Source organism: Carettochelys insculpta, chromosome 3, assembly GCF_033958435.1.
Source record: "Carettochelys insculpta isolate YL-2023 chromosome 3, ASM3395843v1, whole genome shotgun sequence".
NCBI classification, from domain to species: domain Eukaryota; kingdom Metazoa; phylum Chordata; order Testudines; family Carettochelyidae; genus Carettochelys; species Carettochelys insculpta.
The window spans coordinates 81,948,245-81,961,244 of record NC_134139.1 but is presented as its reverse complement, the minus strand read 5'-3'; the positions used below and the strand labels follow the sequence as shown (position 1 = coordinate 81,961,244).

At 42.0% G+C, this 13,000-nt stretch overlaps 1 protein-coding gene across 3 annotated transcripts in view; it reads right to left on the bottom strand.

Moving 5' to 3' along the window:
• Positions 1 to 740: 740 nt before the first annotated feature.
• FRMD1 (FERM domain containing 1) overlaps positions 741 to 13,000 on the bottom strand; it is a 65,916-nt gene continuing 53,656 nt past the window's right edge. For 2 of the 3 annotated variants that reach the window (XM_074988671.1, XM_074988672.1), the window contains exons 11-14: positions 9,279 to 9,614; positions 9,025 to 9,153; positions 8,107 to 8,186; positions 5,497 to 5,825 (exon numbers count right to left, since the gene is read on the bottom strand). In XM_074988671.1, coding sequence (XP_074844772.1) covers positions 5,538 to 5,825; positions 8,107 to 8,186; positions 9,025 to 9,153; positions 9,279 to 9,614 — 833 coding nt within the window. In that variant the 3' untranslated portion in view covers positions 5,497 to 5,537. Of the gene's footprint in view, positions 1,330 to 5,496; positions 5,826 to 8,106; positions 8,187 to 9,024; positions 9,154 to 9,278; positions 9,615 to 13,000 lie in introns of those variants that run through there. The other variant, XM_074988673.1, reaches the window with a different exon arrangement.

Sequence of the window (13,000 nt, the reverse complement as noted above, 5' to 3'; positions counted from 1 at the left end):
TCCCAGCACAACACAACAACCCCAAACATCACTCTGAAGCCTAAAATACCTGTAACATCACTGTGAAGCAACAAAAACAGATACAAGCTTAGCTGAAAGAATTTTTGTCGAGAGCATCACAGGGTTTAATCGCCACTGCGATTCACAATTTGTTACCACACAAACATCTCTGCCATTTTGACTTTTAAAATACCACCACCACACACCCATATGACTATGCATCTGATGGAAGTGAATTTTTGCCCACAAAAGCTTACGCTCCAAAAAAATCTGTTAATCTATAAGGTGCTACAGGACATCTTGGTTTTGCAGATACAGACACTGCTACCCCTCTGATACATGTGGCTATGAATTCTGCTCATACAACAGCACAGGCTTTCAGCAACTAGTAAGTACTTCCCTAGTCCTGTCCATGCTGTGAGGCTAATTTTATTAAATGTTTGCAAGATGCTCAGATCCTGCAGTGATGAATCCAAACGGAAAAAAAAAAAGTCTACCTGTTTGAAGAGGTGGACAAACACCTACTAATGCTGACAGTTTCACCATGTGATATGTCAGTAACATTAGCCAATGCACCACAGCAAATAAAAACACAAAATTATGATTTGTCAGATGAAAGAAAACTGGAGATGGCAGAGTCCTTTGGAGAAGTTTAATCTGGAATTAAGAATCCTGATATGGAAAAAAAAAATCATTTTGAGATTAAGAAAAAAGAAAGAAAATCAAATATTTTGGGGAACAAACAACCACCAACCAAACAGGGGAGGAAATGAGACATTCCAGAGAACAATGAAAAGGTTTAAAAAAAAAAAAAAATCCCAGTCATGAGATAAGGGATGTTACTATGCAACAAGAAATGGTCAAAGGGAAATCAAAAAGATACAAAAAACCACGGCATGCCCAGAAGTTACCAGGAAATGAATTTGTCCTAGAACCTAGCACAGCAAGCCACTCCGAGAAGAGGAGATTTGACCAGACACTACATTCTCTCATCCAATTACTTATTTTTGTCCCCAGACAGAATGCAAATTTTGTAATCATGGCTTGAGGAAAGAGGTGTTCCCCACACATGGCAGATACTACACCAGCACCCAGATGTTACAGGGAAGAGAGCTCTCTAGGGATGTCCCAAATTTGATTCTTGTGGCTAGAGGCTGATTTACCTGGCGTGGTCCTCACCACTGGGAAACCTCCACAAGCTCTGGTTCCTGGAGCAGCAACTATTGTATCCATCCAACACCTCACTCTTGCAGAGTATCTGGCAGATTTAGACCCTGATTCAATTGCCATCAGTCTTCCTACTGACTTCAACCAGAGTCAGATTGGGTCCTGAAAGCAAGACATGGGTGCATTTGAAAACACTGCCACTGTAAAAAGCTGACTCTCTTCCTGCTAGTCCCCACTGATAGAACATTTACTTGGCTAAATGAATTAACTTGCATGGGCTCTGGTTTAATGCATACAGTGCAGAAATCATCAGCAAGTAAAAAACATTTCTCAACCCAAATGCCTCTAGAAAGAATGTTATTTGCATCTACATCATGAATATCAGTGAATACATATGTTTGTTTTTCTACCCATCCTTATCACAAATGTACGTGTGTGTGTGTTATTTAATAAAATTCCTTTCATGGAAAGGAGAAATGTTTGCAAGTAAAAATAGAGTGACTTATACCCTGACTACATTACAACTGTACAAAACAAACAAACATCGGCAGCATTTCACATTATAGAGAAAATGCTCAGTTTACTCCCTACCACAGCTAATCCAAAAACAAATAATAAAGCAGAATTTCTAGATTTACAAAGCACATTACTACTCAAAATAGTTGTTTAACATAAATACAAAAAGATTGCATAATAGATATTCACAGTGTTTGTAAGATCTAGAGCAAGTCACTCTCAATCTAAACAAAAATGGGTTTGCCATTTTATGTGCATATATCAGTACCAATATGAACTGCATGTATCAACAGCAGAAGACTACCCAAAGTTTTGGAGAATTCTCTTTTCGCAACTACAAATAAATAAATATATACACACGTATTTACACATAACCGACAATTGTATGCAAAAGTTACACATGCAAGAACCAGTACTCTTAGGCACTGGTGTTCCATCTCGTTTGTAAATTAGACACGCAAACTTAACATTTTAGAACAGTGGCAACAATAACCTAAAAATTGCAACTTCCATGTTTCATCTTGCTAGAATTGCAGATCTTTTCGGTGTTTGCTTCTAATATGCACAACGTTCGGGATAAAAATCTCAACTTCACATGAAGGTGAGAAGAGCGACACTTTAGAAAAACAGTAGTCACCACTGAGCGTCCACTAAAACATGGCAAATATCCAAATGTTAAAGGTCAATTTTTTGCTAGAAAAGTGTGAGAGAGCAGCACATACCATTTCCCTCCCCCAAACCCTGCCTAAAGAACTTCCAGAGAAAATACATTGCTGATTTTCACTCTCCACCTCCCTAGAAATAGCAATTGTTGGATACGAACATCTCAGCAACAGAAGACTTCCTGGAGGAATTACTGTAATGGGGGAGTGAGTGACTACGTTAATTTAGCATTACTGACAGACCTACAGCATGGGCAGCAAAAGCAGCTCCAGACCCACCAGGATTTCTCAACTATGAGGTGGTCCCTCCAGGTCAAGGAATGAAGAAGTTCAATCTTCATGAATGAGGTCATTTGTCTGCATGATTCTGGATTAAATCCACTTCCCCCAACACATTTTACATTCTGTTCACTGCGCAACAGAGGCTGGATGTGGCTGGTAACGTACAAGTTAATGCTCTATTGCTCTCTAGATCCAAAGTAAAAATAATGAAGAATGATGTAAAAGGTTTTGCACTTTGCTTGGATAGTCAAAAGTCAACTGAGGAATTCAGCATCATACAAATCATTCTAGAGCATTACAAAGTAATAATCACAATACCAATGGAATAAAATATGGTTACAGGTGGCTGATAGACTGAGACACTATTAAAAAAATACACAGTGGAATCAGTATTGTCTCTATTCGACTCAGATGACTTGGTCAACGAGAGGATATCAGTGGGTGCAGAATCTGGCTCACGAGACACAATGCTGAGAAAGGGGAATCTCAGACTGCCAATTTCTCCACTTCTTGAATTTTCAATGACTGATTATCAACTTCACAGGAAGTTTTGCTCCAGCAAGGACTGACGCAAGATATAGAAATCCAGTCAGAGTTGCCAGTAAGCCATGAAGATCCTCAAACACATAGTAAGCATAATATACTCATTGCCTTCTAGCAGCCACCAGCTCCAGAAAATGTGGAGTTGAGTCAGAGAGAACAACATAGCATGAGTGTTCTATATGGCTTCTTTCATACACCTGATATTTATGACTGCTTCCTTTGCAAGGTACCTGAGAAGGTACAAAACTATCAACAATTCAGATCAATTATTTTTGGTGATTTGTTTCTTAAAAAAGGTAAGTGACTTAAAAAAAAAAAATGAAGACAACACCAAGAATCCTAACCCTCATGCACACCAAATGACACATTAAGCACTTTTCTGAGATGTACCATAACTAAGATTGCATGATTGCTGGCTTAGTTATTTTTAATAGTTCACTTGCAACACAACTGTCCAACTGATTGTTGCCTAAGACAGTAGTATAATGTAGTCTTCCACTTGTGCTGGAATCACAATGTGTATCTTCCTCTTAAACAGCCCAGCAAACTGACTTTCAAAACTGCAGTGACAATTTTAATTGTGGTTGATTGCAGTTTTCACAGATTCAACTAGTTTCAACTCTTTAGCACAAGATCAATACTGTACTGAACTTTAAGTCAAGTCAACAAGACAACATTTTGCATTCAGTGTGCCTTGTTTTCCAATAAGTTATTTGTTGCTGAGAGGATGTGTGGAACACTGAGTTGGTATAACACCTCCCTCCATTTGCCAGGATGCAGCCGGGACATGGAGTCACTCCTTATTCTGCTAAATACTGCAGATGGAGGGGGAACATAACATCACTTTTGTGGATGAGGGTGGAAAACATCTACTTCCAGGTGCAATATGAACCCTTTTTAGCATACAGCACCAGCGCAGGTATCCTCTTAACAAAAACCAGTATGTTTCCATAGCACTCAAAAAACCAAGCCCACACAACCACCAGCTTTGGGGCACAGAAGACACCACAAAAACAATGTCTCATCTTTCACCATTTCAGTGGTGCGATTAACATCAAAGCTGGGCACCATCACTAATAACTACTCTAGCCATTACCTGAAATCTACTTTCTCCAAGCTCAGCCTCCAAAACTCAGAGGGTAAGGTCACATGGATTGGATTTTTTGGGGTTTTATTTTTTGTTAATTCTATGGTTCAAGTAGAAATGATCCTGTGTGAACAACTTCTCCAGGCACAGCTCTTTGCTGGAAATCTCATCCGCTAGCACTGTCATCATCACTCCCTCAAATGCCAAGCTGCTGGAAGCAGCTGAGTCATCGGGTTTTATTTTCCAAACAACGAGAATGAGGAGCGTACCTAGGGATCAATAGTGGAGGTTTGTGGCAATAGTTAGCGGCCAGCAGCTCCCACTTTGTTGCCTCTACAATGCAGTTTTTTTTAAAAATAAATAGATAGAAGGGCAGTAAAATTAGTGCTACTTTTTGGGGGAGGATGAAGGGGGATGGAATTACAGAAAAAAAAACAAAACCAACTCATAAGGAGGCAGATCCTGCTCCTAGTGAAGCCAAGAGCAAAGCACCAGTTGATTGCAAAGGGAGCAGAACAGGGTTCTAAATATTACAGAGCTGCACAAAGTCCAGCCCCATTGTTGATGGGCTGACAAGTTCTAGGAGGGAATAAGCAGTTGATAATGGTGCCTCAGTAGAGTGAATTCAAGGGGACCAAACACACTGGATTAGTGTTAACATTATGGGCACAAAACATCAAGAAGTAGGTGGTTAAAAAAACAACCCAAACCAAACCAATCTGGAATCTGCAGTTCCTTTCAGGTAAATCAGTTCTGCTGTGCTCTCTGTGCTATAAGGCGTTTTGGTCCAACTGCCCACTGCGATTTTGAACACAAAGTCTAAGGTATTGGGGCAATCTACTCTCTCTGAGCACTGGGCAGAAGACACATGCTCCAAGGCGAGTGGTTTTCTTTTTTAAAATTAAAGTGCTGCCCTGTAATAAACTTGCACTTTTGTCAGGTTTGCTGGGTTGTGGCACGACTTACGAATCTCTTCAGAGACCCCAAAAAAACATCTGCAAAACCAAAAGCAGTGTCATGTGTTGGTGAGGGGTGTGTGTGTGTGTGTGTGTGTGTGTGTGTGTGTGTGTGTGTGTGTGTGTGTGTGTGTGTGTGTGTGTATATATATATATATATATATATATATATATATATATATATATCTATATACACACACACACACACACACACACACACACACACACACACACATATATATATATATATATATGTAGAGAGAGAGAGAGAGAGTAGCTTTTATTTCCCAAACAGTCTCTTGGTTTAGCACCTTGCCAGCCTGGCTACACCACAAACTCCTCCGGCAGCTGGTCTTCTCCCAAGAGATCCAGAGACAGGCAGTTCATGGATCTCTTTCCATAGAGGGCGGACTTGGTTTTGCAGTCTGCTGTTGAGTAAACACAGCCGTAACTGACCAGCTTGTCATCCAGAGCACAACCAAACGTGTAGCTGTGGGAGGTGTCCGAAGATAACGTGGAGCTTAGCAGTGGATTCTGATGCTTGTAAAGACGGATGTCATCCAAACTCTGGCTCTGCCGGTCTGCGTAGGTCCTGCTTTTAGGCTGTTTTACCTGCCAGTTCAGTAACACACACGAGGAAAGCCTTGTGAGTTGAAGCACGGCACTTACTGGTTCCTAAAACTCAGTTTTCCTGGTCCTTCAAAACCAACCCTATCAGCTTTCTGAAAGGCACTGTCCTAACGAAGAAGCTGCGAACCATGATGGAATTGTGAATTCACTTAACTGCCATTCTATTTCACCCAGATTCTGAACTCGGTACATTGTGTCCCCTGGGTCAAGTCCAATAAATCGAGCATCTGACAGAAGTAAAGTTTGGTTGCACTGACACTTCCCGGGCAGAACTGGGTTGGGCAGCCTCTGGCTACATATGAAGAACAAGCATTAGAAAATAAATATCAGGATAGGTTAAAATATTTTCACCTACAAGGAAAAGTTAGAAAGCAGCTGAAAACAGATGAGCTTTGTGCTTAACTTTAACAAAAAAGTCAAGGCAAAACTAATCCACACCATTATGCAGAAATGTGGTGGGGAGGGGAGAAATAAAAGCAGTGAACTAATAATTTTTAAAGACAGAATTCATTTTACGCAAGCAAGAGTGACCTGGTCTTTAATGAGCAATTTCTGACCAGCCCTGGCAGTAGTTGGTTATTCCTTACATTGGTTTTAAGATTAAAATTCCAGAAAGATCACAAACAAATATTTACCTCACCAATGCAGACAAAAAACAAAAACTATCTACAAACAAACAAATATTTTTAACATACTCGCTCTTACGCGCACACAAAATTTCAAGAAGTGCTCAGCACTGTCTCAACTCTTCTGCTGTGCCAGGCTGACTACCCTAGCATTATCTTCAGAGAAAAAAAGTTTGACCAACTCAGTGTCCTTTCAAACAATCCCACCAATAATGCAGTTACGCAGCCCTGTCTACAAGGAAAAAGGCCCCCAAAATACAAACTGACTATTCAGTTGACCTGCTGGTAAAAGCAGTGTAACCCACACGCCTATGTGTGGTTAACTGTCCCATGCAGCGGAACCTACACGACTTAACAGAGAAAGAATAAGTGTCCTCTACAGCCTAAGCTGAGAGGCAGTTGGCTTTTAGCTCAATCTGTAGCGGTACCTACATTAAGTTCCAGAGGTCTCAGGTTTGTGTCTGCCTAGGGGTAGTGACAGCAGCAGCGATCATAAAGAAAATCTCTCTTGAAATGTGTTGTCAAACCTACATTAAAATTAGAACTATTCTTATAAAAAACACTATAGTGACTGAACCTGGGGCCAAAATAGACAGAAAGCAGAAAGCACTGATGAAGTGTGGTCAGAAAAAGAACAACATAAAAATAGCCTCTCTTATACAAGAGGTCTACTCCCCATGCATCACCTCTGTTCAACTCGACAGCAGAAATAAAGTTTCTAATTAAGGTTTGCCTTGCAGAGCCAACAGTTGGAAGAACAAACCGGATCTATATGATCCGGGAGACTAGAACAAAGTTTGAATGCCATTTGAAGGTTACTGATCACTGCTGACTATGTCCAATAAGAGGTAGAAAGAACCCAGATAAATTTAAGAGGAAAGAAGTGGTTTGCAGTTGAGGGTGGAGGAGAGGAAGAAAATCAGATTTTCATAGCTGAGCCAGTTTGATTTGGGTTTCAGATAGAACAACAGAAGCCCCACAATAGCAGAGTCATATTAGAAATAAGTTCTCTCCAACTGTAGCCATACTTTGGAATATAGAAAGGTTTTGAGAAATTTTAAATGTAAGAGGTTTTTCAGAGGACGGGACAGCATTGCTTAACAGTGTGTGCTTTTGTGGATCCAGTTTTCTTCTCTGAGAGGCTTGGTGAAAAGCAAACAGAGAAGAGTGCAAAAAAGGGGGGGAGAAAAAAAAAAAAAAGGCAGCACAGTGAAACAAACAGTAATAATTACAGCCAGAAATAAAACCAGCCCTTCAGCTCTGAACCTCATCCAGCTTCAGGAGTGGAGAGGAAATTGAGTTGGCATCTCAAATCCAGAACCACCCCAAAGGTCTTGGCTGGTTTGGTCCCAAAACTCAAATGGGCTCATCTTCTATTTCCTCCTTGGAAGCCTAAACCTAATGAGGCCAGCTTTCAAGATTTAAGTCTTGCTCACGCCAAACCTCCTCATTCTACTTTGGATCCCAATTCTGCCTTCTCATCCCATCTCTAGTAGTAATTTGTGGCCAGCTTCTGGTCTCACTTATTCTAGTGTATCCAGAGCAGCAGCTCTGACTTGATTTACAGCTCCGTAAATGAGGACAGAATGTGATCTAATATCCACCGGCAGACCCACCCGCCCGCTGTAGCCTCTCACCTGATGAAGAGATTCCACACTTTGGCCTCTCATTTTTATCAATGTGACTTGTACGGCAGGGACAGGTTTCTGCTTAAGGGCTGCAGAGAAAGAGACTGGAGTTCAAATTCACACTGAAACATTTACAACAGTTTATGTGAAAAAGGCCATTTACAATACATCTTCTCAGACAGTTACAATGTTCAGCTAGTACCATGTCATGCATCTTCCAAGTTCAATTTAAAGACACTCACAGGTGTCGCTTCAGTCACTAGTATTCATGTGTCTTTCAGCCGCAGGACTGAGACCAAAAGGCTAAAAATTAGAAAAAAAATAGCTCTATGAGGGCTATTTCACGCTCCTTGTTTCACACACACACATCCATCTCGCTCAGCTCTAACACTTAAGAGTGGGACATAGATTCATGGACTGGAAAGAACCACTATAATCACTTGAGGCCCTGCATACCACAGGCCACAGAACCTTACCAAGCCCGATAACTTGTGGTCAAACACTTCTGCCTTTTCTGCAAATCACAATATACTTCAGTTAATTCCTTCGCTGGAAAGGGTTATGTAAGTTTTCAAGTAACATACAAAAGAAATTCATGAACCAACCAATTAAAAAAAAAAAAAAATACAAGATGGGCAGGGTAAAAAAAAAAAAAAAAAAAAAAAAAAAAAAAGAAGGACTATTGAAGAGGACAGCGGCTATGTTGTGATATGATACAGGTCAGTTGCATTTCTTCTCCGGAGGATCTGGCTTCCGACCTTGTCTGAAGCCACAAACTGAAAACTGAACTGTAACCCAGAGAGCCAATTCCCCAACACTCCTGCCCTGGAATCCATTCTGGAGGATTTCGTGCTTGCCACGTATGTCTCAGTGAAACAACTCAGGACGTAACAGAAAGCATGAAACGAAGGCAGAAAGGCACCTCACCTTGACAGCAAAGTTCCTCTAAAACAAGAGACCTGACAGACTCTCCTTCAGCTGCCTCTGCTGACTGGTTTCTCTCTACAGGCTCATCCACCGACACCCCCTCTGGCTCATCCACAGCCAGCTCAACCTCTGGAAGAGACAGACGAGTAGGAAATGTGAGGTCTCTGCTCTCCCAAGTCACCAGAAGTCTCGTTACCTCCCTTCTATCATGACAGCATGAGACCAGGGTTATTAAACACCACGCTTCCAATTACCATCATCCTGAGAGTCATCTTCAGCTCTCCCTTTGCCACCACTGTCAATGCCAGAGCTGCCACAACTAACAGTTGAGCTACAGGATTTCTCCTTCCTGTGAACCCGATCGATACCGAAAGGCTCATCCACTGACATTTCCACCGACATCCTGTGCCTCGAATCAGCCTCAATGCCAGATGTGTGTGAGCTGCCGTGGCTCCCCGTGGATTGGCGAGATAGTCTATTGTTTCTCCGGCTGCCTCTGCTGCTTCCACTGCCATGGGAGTGCTTATCCAAGGGGTCAAGGTCCATCTCCAGATTGTCACTGATGTAGGACTCCCGATAACGCTTCTTCTCTGTGGAGGGAAGCAAAAGGAACCAAAAAAAGGGAGATTAAAAATAAAAATAAATAAATAAATCCCAAAAAATCATCATCAATGCTCTTCACCATGCCTTCTGCGCAGGAGAAAATCTATTGTAAGGAAGGGGGTAGGATCCTCGAGAAGGGAAACTGTTCTGAGTTTACTGTGGCCCACTGCTGTCTCAGCACATGGATCAGGAAAGGGTCCATAATATGAAGCTACTGGGGGAAGGAGGTATTGGACAGAATTGTAGGATCACAAGGGAACTGTGCAGATGTGGTAGGTAGAAGGAAACATGATGCTGTGTCCCCTGTGGGAACATATCTTAACTGGACCTCTCCTCACAAGTTTCTAAAGCAGGTCTTGGGAACATTCAGACAAAAGCTAGAGAAGATGCTCAGCTCTCTACTATGGGCGGACCAGCCCCAGTGCTCATAGTAAGCACAAAACACGACCAAATTCTCTTCTTTGCCTCAGTGCTCGCGTGGAAAAAGTTCAGATCTCCTCAACCAAAGATCCCCCCCACATATGCATCAGCTCCTACATCAACCCACAGAGCAGATGGTGGGAAGGAAGGGATGTGCCCACAGAACTACAGTGTGAGACACAGAGGCTCCTTAGCAAAGGGTCCCCTCATTCTTTGCAAACATCTCACCTCAGATCCGACAAACCTGTGACACCAATGTGACTTGCAGGATACTGTTTTTATAGATAAAAGTAACATCTAAGGCACATATGGAAACTTGTAACTTTCCCAGATTCATATCCATTGTTTGTATGGGTTATACTGAAGGAACTACATTTCTACCTCCAGGTCTACCTTACGGAGGAGGTTTCAAAAAAAGTCAGTCACCAGGGAATAATGTGTCTTGTGAAGGCCCATAAAAAAAAAAAAAAACAGAAGTAGAAAGAACATGTCACACCCCCCGGTTGGCCAGCGAGGCAGTGTACGGCTCAACTAACTGGCCCTGCTGCAAGACATTCAGTGAAGACAACTGCGTACAATCGAGAAAGACCAGACACCACCCTTCCTCTTAGTAAAGGCAAAAAGCCTGTTTTGGTATAACAGAGATATGGAAAGGCACTGTGAATCCATGCTCTGAACAGACATTTTGAGGAGCAGAGGTGTTCTCATTGAAAACTATACCCGATTCCTGTGATGCCGGCTAGCTCTGCAACCAAGTGAACTTGTGGGGAGGAAAACCTTGCAGGGCAGACGGGGGGGGGGGCAAAGGTGGCATTGCAAGATACCATTTATTTCCATCACTCTTGTTTCTAGCAGAATCTCTATCCTTCCAGGTGCTATATCACAGGGGAATACCTCAAAAGGGGTTTGGGCATTAGGGTGCACCTATGGTTAACTTGCATGACAAAGAGAGATGGCATAGCCCAAAGGAGAAGGCTGGAGTAGCTGTGACACCAAGTACCCCTTTACTCATGTCTCACTAGCATCGCTGTACAAAATATGCAGGGTAGGTCTTTGGGTTAAGAGTAGAGTGAGAGCAACAAGGGTGATGTCATAGTGGGGGTCTGCGATAGGTAACCAGACCAGGAGGAGGAGGTGGCTTTCTTCAGGTGACTAACAGAAGCTTCCAGCTCACAGGCCCTGGTTCTCACTGGGGGGGGATGTCCATCACCCTGATATCTGCTGGGAGAGCAATACAGCAGTTGCAGACCATCCAGGAAGTTTTGAGGAGTGCCGAGGATAGCTTCCTGGTGCAAACGCTAGAGGAATCTACCAGGGGTCACGTCCTTTTCTTGACCGACATCCTCACAAACAGGGAGGCATTGTTAGGGGAAGCAGAGGTAGGTGGCAATCTGGGCAGCAGTAACCAGGAGATGGTGGAGTGGACTTGACAGTCCTGACAAAGGACAAAAGGAGAGCAGCAGAATACAGATCCTGGACTTCAGAAAAGCAGACTTTGATTCCCTGAGGGAACTGATGGGCAGGATTCTCTGGGAGGCTAATATGAGGGGCAAAGAGTCCAGGAGAGCTGAGTGTATTTTAAAGAAGACTTATGGAGGGCACAGGAACACCTTTCCTAATGTGAAGAATAGCAAATATGCAGGTCACCAGCTTAGCTTCACAGAGAAATTTTTATTGAGCTGAAGCACAAAAAGCAAATCTTACCGAAGTCGAAATGGTGCCAAAGGATAAATGGACATGCAGGAAGTGTAACACTCCTAAACCTATCAAAACAAAAAAAAGCAGTCAAGTAGCACTTTAAAGACTAACAAAATAATTTATTAGGTGATGAGCTTTCATGGGACAGACCCACTTCTTCAGACCATAGCCATACCAGAACAGACTCAATACTTACGGTACAGAAAACCAAAAACAGTAATCAAGGTGGACAAATAAAAAAAAAAATTATCAAGGTGAGCAAATCAGAGAGTAGAGAGGCAGAAGGGGGGATAGCCAAGAATTAGATTAAACCAAGTATGAAAAACGAGCCCCAAAGTGACCCAGAAAATTCCAATGTTGGTTCAAACCATGTGTTAATGTGTCGAATTTGAATATAAAAGAGTTCAGTAGCCTCTCTTTGAAGAGTGTTGTGAAAATTCCTCTTCAAAGAGAGGCTGCTGTCTGTCCCACAAAAGCTCACCGAATAAATTATTTTGTTAGTCTTTAAAGTGCTACTTGACTGCTTTTTTGTTTTGACAGTACATAGACTAGCAGGGCTTTCTCTGTGTTACTATTCCTAAACCTGTAGGGGAACATTTTAATCTCCCTGGACATTCAATTGTAGATTTAAAAGTAGCCATTCTACAAACATGTTATCACCAGATTATAGAGGGAAATATCTGAACTGGAATTCTTTCCAAATTTACCACCATCTACTTTAGGCTTGAATAAAGATCTTAACTGGTTAATGCATTACAAAAGCAAAGGCAATTTCCCCAGGTTTGATAGTCACACTTCTAAAATCACATGTTCTGAATCACACACATCCAGCCTGACTTAATTTGCTTCATTAATAACTGGCCCTACTAGCTTGCATCCATTGCATAACTGAGATTAGTGGCAGTGAGAGGAAAGCAAACTCAAAGAGTAGAGGGAAGGCTGTAACAGAAAAAGGAATGGAGGAAAAAGAGAACCTGAATTAGACTATCTAATGGGTGTAGGGGTTGCTCTCAACACCCCAAGTTTTACCAGCTGGCAACTACCAAAGTCCCTAAATGTCATTAATAAGAATGGAAATGAACTAATTTAGTCTATTTTTGGGTGTCATTTAACATCCAGATTCTTAAAGGACTTTTGCCTTTCTTGCGATGCACTATGCCCCTGTACCACCTATCATTAAGCGACATGATTCCAGTCTCCACAGCATTATGTTTCGCTCAGTCCAATGCCTACAGCTCTAGATATCACACACCAT